Consider the following 16,149-nt stretch of genomic DNA (forward strand, 5'->3'; position numbering starts at 1 on the left):
TCACATTCTCTTCGTCCATCAGCTTTTCTGTTGTTGCCATGAGACTATCAATGCATGTTTCTACTTCTGGACCATTGCAATAAATGTTTCTCATGCACGGGCTTTTCTTTAGTTCATGTATGATCATGGCTGGAGTTTTCCAAAGTCAGTACTGGCATCTTATATTTTAATGACATCATTCAGAGACGAAGGGTGAGCCTTCACACACAAACTATACTTTCCAGATCAAGCTCTCGTACCCTTCCCATAATCTATTTCTCACCAAGATGGGGTAGAGTGACCTTAAAGAAGGACAGTTTGCACCTCAATTGGAAGGGGGCTAATATACTGGCAGGGAGATTTGTTAGAGCTACTTGGGAGGATTTAAATTAGTAAGATGTGATGGGAGGTAAGATGCAACGCATGGAGATAGTGAGGAACGAGGTCACTCTGAGACCGTTACAGTTGAGGAAAGAAATGAGTCAAACAGTCAGGACACACAGGCACAAAACAGAGAACACGGTAGGACTGATAAATTAAACTGCAGTTATTTCAATGTAAGAGGCCTAGCAGGAAAGGCAGATAAACTCAGGGCATGGTTAGGAACATGGGATTGGGATATCATAGCAATTACAGAAACATGTCTCCAGGATGGACAAGATGGCAGCTTAATGTTCCAGGATACAAATGCTACAGGAAGGATAGAAAGGGAGACAAGAGAGGAGGGGGAGTGGCATTTTTGTTTAGGGATAGCATTACAGCTGTACGGAGGATGGACATTTCTGGAAATTCATCCAGGGAAGTTTTTGGGTGGAACTGAGAAGTAAGAAAGGGATGATCACCTTATTGGGATGTATTATAGACCCAATAGTCAGAAGGAAATTGAGAAACAAATTTGTAAAGGGATCTAAGTTATCTGTAAGAGTAACAGGGTGGTTATGGTAGGGGATTTTAACTTTCCAAACATAGACTGGGACTGCCATAATATTTAGGGTTTATGTGGAGAAGAATTTAAGTGTGTACAAGAAAATTTTCTGATTCAACATGTGGATGTACCTACTAGAGAAGGACCAAAACTTGACCTACTTTTGGGAAATAAGGCAGGGCAGGTGGCTGAGTGTTAGTGGGGGAGCACTTTGGGGCCAGTGACCATAATTCTATTAATTTTAAAATAGTGATGGAAAAGAATAGACCAGATTTAAAAGTTGAAGTTCTAAATCAGAACAAGGCTAATTTTGATGGTATTAGGTAAGAACTTTCAAAAGCTGATTGGAGGCAGATGTTCTCAGGTAAAGGGATGGCTGGAAAATGGGAAACGACATAATGAGAGTCCAGAGACAGTATATTCCTGTTAGGGAGAAAGGAAAGGCTGGTAGGTGTAGGGAATGCTGGATGACGAAAGAAATTTGAGAGTTTGGCAAGAAAAAGAAAGGAAGTAGATGTCAGGTACAGACAGAAGAGATTGAGTGAATCTTTAGTGTATAAAGGCAGTAGGAGTATATTTAAGGAAATCAGGAGGGCAAAAAGGGGGCATGAGATAGCTTTGGCAAACATGGTTAAAGAGAATCCAGAGGTTTTTTACGCATACATTAAGGACAAAAGGGTAACTAGAGAGGGAATAGGGCACCTCAAAGATCAGCAAGGCAGCCTTTGTGTGGAGCCGCAGAAAATGGGGGAGATACTAAATGAGTATTTTTGCATCAGTATTTACTGTGAAAAAGGACATGGAAGATATAGAATGTAGGGAAATAGATGGTGACATCTTGAAATGTCCATGTTACAGAGGAGGAAGTGCTGGATGTCTTGAAACGCATAAAAGTGGGTAAATCTGCAAGACCTGATTCAGGTGTGTCCAGAATTCTGTTGAAAGCTAGGGAGGTGATTGCTGGGCCTCTTGCTAAGATATTTGTATCATCGATAGTTACAGGTGAGGTTCTGGAAGACTGGAGGTTGGCTAACATGGTGGCACTATTTAAGAAGGGTAGAGTAAGGACAAGTCAGGGAACTATAGACCAGTGCGCGTGACGTTGGTTGTGTGCAAGTTGTTGGAGGCACAGGATGTACATGTATTTGTAAAGGCAAGGACTGATTAGGGATAGTCAACGTGGCTTCGTGCGTGGGAAAACATGTCACGCGAGCTTGATTGAGTGTTTTTTTCAAGAAGTAACAAAGAGGATTGATGAGGGCAAAGCAGTTGCCGTGATTTGTATGGACTTCAGTAAGACATTTGACAAGATTCCCCATGGGAGATTGGTTAGGAAGGTTAGACCTCACGGAATACGGAGAGAACTAGCCATTTGGATACAGAACTGGTTCAAAGGTAGAAGACAAGAGGGTTGTGGTGGACAGTTGTTTTTCAGACTGGAGGCTTGTGACCAGTGGACTGCCACAAGAATCGGTGCTGAGTCCACTTCTTTTTGTCATTTATATAAATGATTTGGATGTGAATATAAGAGGTATTGTTAGTAAGTTTGGCAGATGACACCAAAATTGGAGGTGTAGTGGATAGCGAAGGAGGTTACCTCGAATTACAATGGGATTTTGATCAGAAGGGCCAATGGGCTGAGGAGTGCAGATGGAGTTCAATTCAGATAAATGCGATGTGCTGCATTTAGGAAAAGCAAATCTTAGCAAAATGTATGTACTTAATGGTAAGGTCCTAGGGAGTGTTGCTGAACAAAGAGACCTTGGAGTGCAGGTTCATAGCTCCTTGAAAGTGGAGTTGCAGGTAGATAGGATAGTGAAGAAGGTATTTGGTATGCATTCCTTTATTGGTCAAGAGTATTAAGTACAGGAGTTGGGAGATCATGTTGTGGCTATACAGGACATTGGTTAGACCACTTTTTGAATACTTTGTGCAAATCTGGTCTCCTTCCTATCAAAAGGATGTTGTGAAACTTGAAAGTGTTCAGAAGGATGTTGCCAGGGTTGTAGGATTTGAGCTATAGGGAGAGTTTGAACAAGCTGGGGCTGTTTTCTCTGGAGCTTTTACAGAGGTTTATAAAATCATGAGGGGCACATGGATAGGACAAATAGACAGTGTTTTTCCTGTGTTGGGGAAATCCAGAACTAGAGGGCATAGGTTTAAGGTGAGAGGGGAAAAATATAAAAGAGACCTAAGAGTCAAAGCTTTCACACTGAGGGTGGTACGTGTATGGAATGAGCTGTCAGAGAAAGTGGTGGAAGTGGTACAATTGCACCATTTAAGAGGCATTTGGATGGGTATATGAATAGGAAGGGTTTGGAAGAATATGGGCCGGGTGCTGGCAAGTGGGACAAGATTGGGTTGTGATATCTGGTTGGCATGGACGGGTTGGACCAAAGCGTCTGTTTCCATGCTGCACATCTTTGTGGATAGGCCAAAATTTCCAGAGCATCAAATAGACCAAAACTCATTCCAGTTTGAATGCAAGTTTTGCTGTAGGTTTATCTAGCTATTGCCAAAATCCCCTCGGGAAAAGCCGCACATTTGCTTTAAAGACATGTAATCTAACTAATGTCTGTCAGTGAAATAATAACTATATAATGTATAGCTAAAGTTTTCTAGCCATAATAATATCAGAAACATTATTCTATTGGTCAATTAAGATTAAGTTCACTGATCTTTAGTCCTTCATAATATGCATTAGATATGAGCAATGATTCAATGCTGTTCCCTTAAAATTGTATTTGTGTTGTTAGGCATTTCAATGCAGGCTAGCCCTGCAGTTCTGAATGGTCCTAGTGGTCTTGTGCCACAAGTTCCTGTCTGCGTGATTAGCTCATGTTGCAAAATGGATTGTTCTAGCTGCAAACTATCCATTGTAAATACAAAAACAGCTAACACGAATAGCAAATGCATTAAAAATTCAATGTTTAGTAAGTAGTACTCCAAAACCAAAGCTGTTGACTAAACTCAAATTATTTTCTGAGGTTTGAAAATTTACAAAAAGTTGATCATATTTTGATAAAATGTGCAGATTAATTGACTGGTACTGTTTTTGTGTTCCTTTTGTTTAAATTTCAGTTTAAACAATGGAAGTCAGTTTTATTAAAAACTTGCAGCATTATGTGTGCTCTAACATGCTGGTTGTACATGTCATCCTTCAGTCATCCAGGCAGTAGTGTACAGTACTGGTCTTGTTGCTAGACCAGTTATCTGGAGGCCAAGCCTAATGTTCTGGGATAGGGATTTAAATACTTCTGCAGCAGCTTGTGGAATTTAAATTCAGTTAATCCCTAGCAGTTTTTCCTCTCTCCTTGAGTATGGTTGCATAGTAACACATATTTATGTGAACCTTTCCATGCAGGGATGACCGCAAAGCCTGATCCTGTCTTTCCCAACATTCATGCACCTATATTTATAAAATATGGGACGCATGGGCAGTGCTGTTTAGACTGCTAATCTTCTGAACTGGGGTTGCTGACTACTTGCAATGCCTCTGCTGTTACCCTCTGCAAAGGCGGGTTAATTCAGCAAAAACCATAATGAATCTGTTATCTTGAGATGTTATCTGTGTCGAAATCCTCACTAGATTAACTACCGGTCATTTGATAAATTGGTGTAGAGTGATTAATGATGCTGTCTTTTAACTTGTTAAAGCAGCTCAGTGCAGATGACATGAAAAGCCTTATTCAATAGATTGTAATTATTAGTCTTTAACAGCTTAGTCAAATCCAGTAGGTTATATTTGAAAATGAGATATCAAAGCTTTGAGAACATAACAATTAGTATCAGTGTTGCAAGAGACAAAGAACGAAATCATTGTGTGACGGTGAGAAACCCTTGCATTATACAGAATTCCCTTGGTAGAAAGGGTCCTCATTAGCTGTTTTTTTATTATTATGGAGCTCCCACTTTAAAGTGTAGCTGCGTTGAAGTACTGGTGATATAGCTTAATGAGACAACTGATTTCATTCAGTGACTGTAATGCTGCATATTGTGGACTGTCTTTTTAATGAATATGGCTGGTTTTATTGATTTTAACTTTGTTTGCATAATGGTCTTGTGTAACTATGATTAAATACAACCATGAAGTATTTTAGATTCAGCGGAAAATGATCATTAAAAACAATTATAATACTGAATTAAATACAAGATGAACAGTCTTGAGAAGGAATATAACTTTGTCACATAGATGCATTTATGAACCTTATGCCAACTGTGTGCCTTGCCTCCTTAGTGTACTCTCCATTGCCATGTCTCATTTATTTTGCTCCCTCTTGCCTTCATTCTCTGCCTTCCATAAGAGGTTAAGAACAGGAGACTCTCAGTTAGACGAAGGAAAGACAAGCAGCAAGTAGGATCAGAATGGAGAACCATGTCAAAGGGCTAGAAGAAAACAGTTCTGAACAGATGTCATAACAAACACGAAATATTAGCTGTGTTTCTCTCACAGCAGATACTGACAGTCCTGAGTTTCTATAGCATTTTCAATTTTTAATTCAAATTCCCAGTGTCTGCAGTATTTTTATTTTAAGATTATAAAAGGGACCTCTTGACAAATTTATTGGAGTTTTTTATGGATTTTTTTATTTTTTAGCATAGGTAAAGGAAAATAAATTAATGTTGTGTGTATGGATGTTCAAAAGGCCTTTGATAAGATCCCATATGGGATGTTAGAAAATAAAATTCGAATACATGCGTTAGTGGATAGTGTACTAGTCGAGATTGAGAATTGATTAACAGACAGAAAGCAGAGAAAATGAAAACAGATCAATCTCTGGCCGACTCTTACTAATGGCTGCCACAAAGCTTAGTGCTAAGTTGGAGCTGTTCACAATCTTTATAAATGATTTGGTCATGTGGCCTGTTTGTAATATTTCTGACTTTACCGACAGCATCGAACTAGAGAGTGTACATTGTGAGGAGGATGTAAGGCAGCTTCAAGGGAGCTTGGACAGGCTAAGTGAATGCAGGGAGAATATAATGGGAATGTGTAAAATTATTTACTTTAGTGGAGAAAAACAAAATAAAGCAAAATCTTTCTTAAATGCTGAGAGATCAGGCAGTATTGATGTCCAAAGTGACCTGGGTATTCACAAGTCCCTAAGGCTGGCATGCAACTGTAACAAATTAATAAGGAAAGCAAATGTATGTTGACCTTCATAGTAAGGGGATTTGTATATAGGAGTATAGGTGTCTTGCTACAATTGTACAGATCCTTGGTCAGACCTCAGTTGGAGTAGTGTCTATAATTTTGGTCTCCTTACGTGGGGAAGCATCTAGGATCAGGCTCATCAGCCCACAAAATCCATGACTAGTGACATGGAATTTCCTAAATGGACAATCATACTCATTAGCGAGTGATTGCCAATGACAATAATCTGGGGGAGGACACACCATTCACTGGACTAATCCCTGGGATGGTGGGATCGTCTGAAGAGGAGAAATTGATGAAGTGGGATCTGCATTCTGTATCTTTTGAAGAATATGGGGTGACTTTTTTTTAAAAAATACAAAATGCTTCAAAGGTATAACAAGGTGAATGTAGGTGTTTTCCTTAGCTAGGTGGGTCTATAACCAGGGGACATATCTTAAGATAAGTGGATGTGCTGTTTAAAACTGAGCCATAAAGGAATTTTTTCAGAGTTTTTTTTCTAATTCTTTGGAATTCTCTACCCAATGGGCTGAGAACTTACTCATGTTCAAGATGAAAATCAATAGATTTATAGAGACTAATTACATTACGGAGAATGGAGGTGATGTGTGAAAGTGGCATTGAACATAGATGATATCCAAGATTGAACTGAATAGCTGAGCAGGCGTGACAGGTTGATTGGCCTACTCTTGTTCCTTTCGTGATTGCTCTATACCTCAGTTTAATTTATTCATCTTTGATCCATGTTCCTTCATACTCTTATTCACAAAATTTAACAGTTTCAGTGTCGTGACTTTTAATAGATGTACCACTCAGAAGCTTTTAAAGAGGCATTTGGGGGCAGGCATATCCTGGACATCAAGTGGACCTATTGAGTCACCAACAATGAGGTCCTGGCCCACGCCCGGATATCCATTCTCTTCCACCTGCTCCAACAATGCTGGAATTACGCAGAGGTCTAAAAAGAGGACAAGAGAAACAGAGGCTTGCTGCTGAAGAAAAGCACCACCAAGAAAATAGCACCAAGACAACACTGGAGGACATCACCTTCAAGTGCAGTCGTTGCAGCTGAGACTGCCACTGCCATCTGGGCTTCTACAGCCATGACAGACACTGCTGTACCAAAAAACATTGAAGCAAGGCTTCCCAGACGCAGATCCATGGTCTCACGAGACTAACGGATCCCACCACACCACCACAATTATCCTATTAAAAAGCTATTAGTTTAAAGACCTTGACTAGGGTGGCAAGGTAGCTCAGTGGTTAGCACTGTTTCAAGTGGGATTTCCCGATGAAGGGCTTTTGCCTGAAATGTCGATTTTTCCTGCTCCTCTGATGCTGCCTGACCTGCTGTGATTTTCCAGCACCACTCGAATCTCCAGCATCTGCAGTACCCACTTCTGCCTAGTGGTTAGCACTACTGTTTCATAGTGCCTGAGTTCGATTTCAGCCTAGGGCAACTGTCTGTGTGGAGTTTGCACATTCCTCCCACAGTCTGAAGATGTGCAGGTTAGGTGGTTTGGCAGTGCTAAATTGCTCATAGTGTCCAGGGATGTGCAGGCCAAGGGGATTAGCCATCAGAAATAGAGTTACAGCAATGGTTAGGTCAGGTTGGGATGCTGTTTGGAAGTTCACTGTGGACTCAATGGGCTGAATGGCCTGCTTCCACAATGTAGAGATTCTATGATTCTGTATCAATGCTTCACCTAAACTATCACGAATGCAAACTAATATTCTGTAACCTGTTCTCTAAATTCAACCCATTAAAGCAATCATTTTTAATCATGGTTCCACAGACATCTCTAGAGATTGTATGTAATTTTAAATTTATCTGAAAACTTTATCAATTTTTTTCATGATATATTATTCTTACATACAACAAAAGAACAATGATTACAGATGTATACATTTTCAGTCAAACAGCAGTGTTAAGATTCATTATCGTTTTTATTTTATGACGTATAAATAAATAGTTGGAAGGAGAGAATTGGATTTGTCCAGAATTTTGCAATATATTAGTGTTCCTCAACTAAAAAAGTTTGTAAACCACTGCTTTAAGCCCTCTTTAGTATGTAGCTTTCCTCGGGTTGTATCCCTCAGGTTGTAGTGCTTCAAGTGGGGTTTGATCAAGTTTTGCACAAATTCATCACTTTTATGTTCCATTCCTTTTGAGATAAAGTGGAATGCCCTATTAGTCTTTTAGAGTTTTTTTTAGATTAGACTTACAGTGTGGAAACAGGCCCTTCGGCCCAACAAGTCCACACCGACCCGCCGAAGCGCAACCCACCCATACCCCTACATTTACCCCTTACCTAACACTACGGGCAATTTAGCATGGCCAATTCACCTGACCCGCACATCTTTGGACAGTGGGAGGAAACCGGAGCACCCGGAGGAAACCCACGCAGACACGGGGAGAACGTGCAAACTCCACACAGTCAGTCGCCTGAGTCGGGAATTGAACCCGGGTCTCAGGCGCTGTGAGGCAGCAGTGCTAACCACTGTGCCACCGTGCCGCCCACGTTGTTTTTCTCCAAGCATTAACTTTAATAATCAGCATACATGGATACTTCTTTCTACAGCTTTTTCATGTCTCAGAAATCTTCTATTTGGAAATTAGTCATTCTCAGCTCTAAAGTGAATAATTTCACACCACCTAATTTTGAATACCATCTAACACTGTTTTATCCGAATCCTTAATCAGCCTGCTTCCAATTGTAGGATTTTCATTCAATTTAGTGCCTTCTGCATATGTGGATACACTAGTCACTATTTTATTTAATATATATGGAACACCACTTGTCACATTCTGCCATTTTTGAAAAATGTTCCCTTTATCTCAACTCACTCCATTCTACTCTTTCCACCCACATCTGTTTTCAATTCTTCGACATAAATTTCAGTTTCCAACTTGCTCACAAGCTATTATCTGCGGAGGGTACTGAATTGTTCTTTCAATCATATAAACTTGAACGCAAGCAGAAACTATGCAGTAGACATTTGCTAGCTGTCAGCAACCTTTCTTTGTAGTCTCTCTATTTGTGAAGATATTGTTTCATTATTTCTGTGATACATCTGTGGATTCTGTAATTTTTATCCATGAGTGCTTTGTGATTTTATTTGCAGATAAATTACCTTTTTAACGTTACTAAGCAATACTGTAGTATTCTTTATTCAGGCTAATTACTTTTCTTTACTTTCATAGGTGAATGAGAAACTGTAAAACTAAAGTTACATGCCAAGGGGTAGAGCAAAGGTAAACAAGGTGTTGCAGTTCTAAAGGAAAAAATTAGATTCAAGAGTCAACCTAATGAAGCTGGATCAGGACAACATAAAAGATCAGTCATAGCCCCTGTACCAACCAGAAAGGAAGGGTATTGAACAACCAGCAGTGGCCTTCAATTATCCTATTGTCAAAAAGAGCATTTCTTCTTTTAAGTGAGCACCTTTTTCCACAAAGCTTACCTTTTCTTTTGTATCTCTAATGGGGTCTTTATGGATTATTGATTAAGTTGCATGTCAAAAAGGTAAAAGGTTTCCTGGATGATATCACTGTGAGGCAGCAAGGAGTTGATAAAAACGAGGCCGAGGTCAGACCCTTTGTGTTGGACACCTGAGGTAACAATGTGGGAATGGGAAACAAAACCAATTGCAGGTACTTAGCTGGTTGCGATTGGACGCATAAGAATGAACCAGGTGAATACATTGCCACTTAGTCGGGAGTCAGTGGGAGAGATATTATTACATGTGATAGTACATGCCAAAGGCTGCAGACAAGTTGAGAAGGCAGAAGAGCAATAGTTTAATTTGCCACAGTCACAAGAGATGCCTTTTGTGACTTTGGTAAAGTGTCATTTTGATAACTTGGCATGGGTGAAAAAGTGGTTGGAGGTTCAAAGATCTGTTGGGTAGCCCCTGAGGAGGCATAACCAATATGTTGATGTGAGATATGTTACCTGACTTTTCTCACTGAAGAATTTGGCCCTTCAAATTGGACTCTGTAGAAATGGGGACATTAATATAGTCCACCTCATTTGCCAATGTAGAAACACATGGAGTGAGAATATTTTATTTTTGATTTGTGTAATTTTATCAAATTCTTTTAACCTGCTTTAAGAAAAGTAGCGAGTGAGCACTTGAATGAAGTGTGAAGATTTCTAACTAATTAACTTGTGATTGTAGAAAATGAATAATTTCTTGCATCTTGGAAAATAGGTCAAATGGTGTTACTGAATAAATTATTTTCATATTGGTATTGTTCAAAAAGTTCATTTTTTACATATTACACAGAAATAAACTCTATTTAAAAAGTGACAGTTACATTTTAACGCAAACAGCAAAGTATGTTCTCGGCTGTTCCTCAACATTATCCTTTTATAGAATCTCAGTTCCAGAGAAATTTCACTCCTGTCTCAACTAGATTTTACTTAACCAACTCTCCCCATTTTCTTCTCCTTGGATGGTAAAGATAGTTTTATGATCCCTTTCCAAAACTTGCTATGTTTGCTGGCATGAATGTTTCACAAATCTGACGGCCTAAACTTTTCCAGTTCTAATAACTTGAAGATTTCTATCTATACTGTGGTAGCTTGGAAACTGCCTGAACTGCAGCAATGGTTGGCATAGTGAAATCCTCTGAACTAAAACTCGACTCTAAAACTGTTCTAACTTCTGAACTGAACTCCTGATTCTTCTGAACTGAGACCTTGAACTTTCTGTTCTGAAGTCAATGCTAACCTCACAGCATTCTGACATTCTGATTTGTTCTGAACCCAACTGCATAAACATTCCATCAATTAAGACTACAAAGGTTTTCTCAGTCTCTTTACTGAATTCACATGCTTTGTTGGAATTGATGCCTTTGGGTCACTTCCAAATGACTTTTTTGCTTACTTTTCTTAAAAAGTTACCTTCACAAAGCTAACCCACATCTATCTGCCTCTATTTCAAAATCTGAATCCCTAAATATTTCATCAACCTTTAAAGTACAGAAAATATATAAGGTATACTGAACTAATCCAAAAGCGTTCTGTATCAGTATCAGTATTAGAATTAAAAGGTCAAACTAAGGCAGTAGACAGAAAACCCTGTGACAGAGAAATAACTCATTTCTATTGCATTGCTTAAATGAGTCCAGAAATAGTTTAATGTTGCAAATGTTAAGAAGCCAAATAAATAACTGTAAAGTCAGTTGATGTTTGTTTACTCATGGATCTGCTCATTTAATAATTTATTTTTAAACCTAATTTGTTCATTATTTGATATGAATCATTTTGAAGACTTCTTTGAGTTTTAATTTCCTCGTTGTCAATTCTAGTGCAGCTTGAGTGTTTTTCTGGGAAGGAGAGGAGTTCTTGTATTTAAAGCCACCTTCTCGTCCCTGTGTTAAAACCCGGCCTGTTTCTTCCAGAGCTAAAATTGACATTTCTGGCAGGAGTCCGTCATCAGGATGGGGTGATGAAGGGCTCCACGTTCCTGATGAAGGGCTTCTGCCTGAAACATTGATTTCCCTGCTTCTTGGATGCTGCCTGACCTGCTGTGCTTCTCTACCACCACTCTAATCTTGATTCTGATCTCCAGCATCTGCAGTCCTCACTTTCGCCTGTTCCTTCCAGACTCCAGTAGTTTCGATGAATTTGATTATTTTGACTGGAGTAAGTCCTGAGAGTTGGAAAATGGGGGAGAATCCATCACTGGGAGTTCATGAGTAGGGGAGAAATCACAACCTGAAGGCTAAAGGAAGCCTCACCTTGGAGGTTGGTAAGCCACTAGTCAAGGAACAGGTGAGGTGCCAATCCGGTCGCCCATGAAACTACATTAAATTGAGTTGTACAGCGCTCAAGAAAATTACATTAACTTCTTAATACTAAAGCAAAACAACATTAAACATGGCAATTTTAAATGCAGATTCCAGTGTTGTATCTTTGAGTAGGTTGTAGCGAAAAATTCATCTAAGATCTTGAATTCTCTTTTAGCCACTTATCCAACAGCAACTGATCACTTCTGCCTTTCCACTTTTGTACGTCTCAGTGTACTGAAGCTGTATTTTATACTTGCAACACAACAACTGGCATAGGTATCTGGAGTCATCAGCTTCTGAGTCTGGAATGAAGCAAAGAGTTGTCCATCCTGGTGTTTTTGGTCACAGAAATGAACAAATGGAATTTCCAGCCTCAACAGCCAACACATTCTCCAGTTTCCCCTCAAATCCAAATGTTTCAGGGCATCATTTTTAATATATCAACAGCTGCTTGTGCCTTTATTGTGGCAAAACCTCCCTGGTTGCATCAAAAAGGTATTGCCAAACTAAATTTGACATTAAGCCACCAGAGATATTGAGATAGAGATCAAAAGCTTGGTTAAAGAGGTATGTTTAAGTGACATTTCAGGAAAACATTTTCAGAGTGTAAGACCAGACATCACAAATGGTGGGGTGATGTAAATCATTGTACATAGGACAAATTTGGAGGAAAGCAGATACGTTGAAGTGTTATAGGACTGGAGTAAGTTGCAGAAATGGGAAGAGTTTTAAGATAGACGCAGTTCCGTATTGGGTGCCAGTGTAGGTGAGTGAATTCAGGTCAACAGGACTCAGCATGAAACAGAATAGGGAGAGCAAGAGTGCTGGATGAGCTGAGATTGGTTGCAGGTTTTGGAGAGTGGGATCAGGAAAACAATGGACTGTTTGAATCTGCAGGATGAGGAGCTGAGATGATGTTATTACAGAATTATTGGAACAGTGAGAGTATAGCAGAAATTAGATTTTTTGAGGATGTCTTTGTCCTCAACCTTATCTTGATCGTGTGCTAATTCTTTATTGACTTTTCTTACTTTTGTTATATTTGAGGTACATGAGATCTTTCAAGTTTAGAATTTTGAAATCTGAAGATTGAGGCTATAGCATAATGCATTTAAGGGCAACCGAGATAAATAGATGAAGGTAAAGGAATAGAAGTTTGTGCTGATCAGGTTAACTGAAGATGAATGGAAGGAGATTCATGTCAACCACTACTTCTGGCACAGACCTACTGTGTTGTGTCATCTTTCTATGCTGTAGGTAGACGATTAACCACAAAGAAATGAAGCCATCTCTTTCCATTAGAAACAATTAGTTATACTGTACATAATTCAAGAGACACCACTACATGTCAAGTGTGTAGTAGGGTGAATCTCCATGAACAATCACAGCTAGCGCAGGGATTGAACCTTATGATTTTGGTATCATTCTCGTCACCTAGTAAACTAAGCTAACCAACCCTCTATGCTGTAGATGTTATGGGCTGATTTAATTTAGCCAGAATATCTATTTTGTGGTAAGTTACTTTATTAACTGCCAATGAGTCCTGATTGCATGTGCATTTGTTTTTGAAAGTATAATAAATCTGTTTTTGTAAATGCATTAGCATTATAATTTATGTGGTACTGTCTGAATTGGAAGAAATATTTAATAATCAGTCACCCTGTAATAAAGGTAGGAATGTCTTTGCAGCTTAATTAAGCTTCGCAGAAGAGGCAGTGATTGAGTCCTGATATTGATTATATTCTTTGTACCACTCGTGGATTACCTTCCTTTTGGTATGCTGAAATTCACCCTTCAAATTAAATAATTGATTCACATTGTGTTGCTACGCTTTAAAGTCTGTTATTGATATTTTTCATCTTTTTTTTAATGCAGCAAACCAGCTGAAGGGAAATTCAAAAGGAAGAGAAATGATAGCCATAGTAGCAATGACAAATGTGAGATGACGGTGGCAACTCAAAAGGGGAAGAGGAGAATGAAGTCTGAAAGTGACTCTGATGATTACAGCCCACTGGACACTGGTCTCTCTCTGGCTGAAGATGAGGAGCTGGTGCTTCAGCTGTTGAACAGAAATTAATTGCAGTCCCGAGGCAGTTTTCTGGGTCAGTCCTTTTACTGTGCTGGCCACGTTCATCCTATTGCAATCAAACCAGAGCAGGTGGTCGCTGTCTGACAGTGATGAATGCTTTCTGAACAAGTTGCTGCGGATCTGTAGATGACTGCCAAGACATTGTCTGTTTTACAGCAGGAGGGAAGAATCTGTAACCCTTCAGTAGGCGAAGAGACTTGAATTTTCTGACATATTTGCTTAAATCGGTTTAATTTCAAGCAAAATATAATGGTTCAAGTATGAACAATACAAATAGATTCCTCTGTGCACACATTGGATGTTTCAATCTTACGCCATCATTTTCTCTACAATAAAGCAATATACATACACAGTCATTAGCTTATACATGGAAACTAAAATGAACTGGACAAGAGCAATTTGCTAATTCGTTTGCTTATTGAAATATAGTAATTAGTTTTCTAGACTCTGTTAAGATAAAAATATGTAAGAAGTAAAAGGTTTTATTTGTGCAATTGTGTCATGTATTCCCAATGCAGTTGGTCTGTTCCATTCACACACACAGCCTTGATTAGGATTTAGATGTTGTATTGGATTTTGTCTCTCTCTTTCTTCACTTCCTGTTCCCTTTCCTTGAAAATTGTTATTAACACTTGTTTATGTAGGTGATTATTTCTGTGATATGACTTCACACTTTTCTTATAATAATCCTGTCAGCTAATTGGTTTATAAAGGTGCATATGCAGCAGATCAACACATTAACTGCTACTTCCTGTCTGCTGCTAATATTTTTGCATTTTCAATTGTAACAACATTTTCCCCTGCATACAGAAAGTACAGTGGAAAAATCCCACTGGATGTTGAGCAGAAAGGAATGTGAAGACAAGACGATAATGGTCAGAGTTTTAGTGTAGCAGCAGTTTTGTATACAGTGCAGGGCACTGATGAGACCACATCTGAATATTGGGTACAGTATTGGTTATCTTATTTTATGAAGGATTTAACTACGTTGGAAGCAGTTCAGCAAAGGTTTTCAAACTAATGGTGGGAATGAATGGGTTAATTAATGTGGAAAAGTTGGACAGCTTGAGGCTTGTATCTGCTGGAATTTGGAAGGGTAATTGAAATAGGTAGCATCCTGAGGAAGTTGGGACAGGTGGATGAGGAAAGGATCTTTCCTGTTATGGGAGAATTTTTTTTTACAGCTACAAGCCATTAAAAATCAATGGCCACCAATTTAAAACAGAGTTGAGCTAAATTCTTTTCTGAGTGTCTTTGGAACTCTCATCCTGAAAAGATGGCAGAAGCAGAATGCTTGAATGTTTTAATAACAGAGGCAGGGAGATCCTTGTCAGCCAAGGAGGTGAAATACTAAATGGGTAGGTGGGAATGCAGATTTGAGGTTACAATCAGATCAGCAACAAATGCTGGAGCAAGCTGAAGGGACCGAATTACTTAGTGCTGCTATTTGAGGATGTACACAGCTTGGGTAAATTAGGCAAGGTAAGGGAGGCAGTGAGATTTGACAACCAATGTGAAAATCTTTCTCAGTTCTCAGGGAATGAGGATCCAATAGAGCTTGATAACAAGGGGTACGGCAGTTTGTGATTCTATGCACTAGGGGGTTGTGAACTAATAGCCATTTGTCACTAATTCACCAACCGGACTGGATAAGTTATCATCTTTAAAGGACAGATGTCAACTCGGGGACCGAGTCCAGGGTAGTTGGAAAGGGGGAGCTAAGTCTGAAATGGAGCAGGAGAAAGATAGAGATTTTTGTGATTTGGCAAATGTGGGAAAGAAGCTGGATTTAGGTTTGAGGACCATGAAGTTTGAAATCCACAAACGTTGAATATATTTTCTTTCCTTTATTGTTACTTCATTAAAGATCATTAAATATTAAATTTATCAGATGGGGAGTTTGAATTTTAACAAATCCATTGAAGTTTTTAATTACTTGTATTTTTGAATGATTATTAAGCTTGTCCTGTATTATATTACATCCTGTAATGTTTGATTGTAACAAGTTTAATACTTCCTTGTTCCATCCCTTTCTCCTTTGAAGAGGTGGTATATTGGCATTCTATTTGTTCAACTCCTTGTATGAATAACGATAATCTCCCTAAAATCTTCAAAGAAAAAGTGGGAACATGATTGTGAATGTAAAATCATTTCTTTAATTCTCATGATTATGAAATTATTAATTACTCTTGATATGCCCT

General features: G+C 38.9%; 1 protein-coding gene across 1 annotated transcript in view; it reads left to right on the forward strand.

The window, feature by feature from the left end:
• The window catches only part of ddx10 (DEAD (Asp-Glu-Ala-Asp) box polypeptide 10), a 208,004-nt gene extending 192,169 nt beyond the window's left edge, over window positions 1-15,835 (forward strand). Inside the window, exon 18 of the mRNA XM_060826060.1 lies at window positions 13,735-15,835. Coding sequence (XP_060682043.1) covers window positions 13,735-13,936 — 202 coding nt within the window. The 3' untranslated portion in view covers window positions 13,937-15,835. The remainder of the gene's footprint in view (window positions 1-13,734) is intronic.
• The last annotated feature ends 314 nt before the right edge of the window (window positions 15,836-16,149 follow it).

The sequence above is a fragment of the Hemiscyllium ocellatum genome, chromosome 6 (assembly GCF_020745735.1).
Source record: "Hemiscyllium ocellatum isolate sHemOce1 chromosome 6, sHemOce1.pat.X.cur, whole genome shotgun sequence".
Lineage (NCBI taxonomy): Eukaryota > Metazoa > Chordata > Chondrichthyes > Orectolobiformes > Hemiscylliidae > Hemiscyllium > Hemiscyllium ocellatum.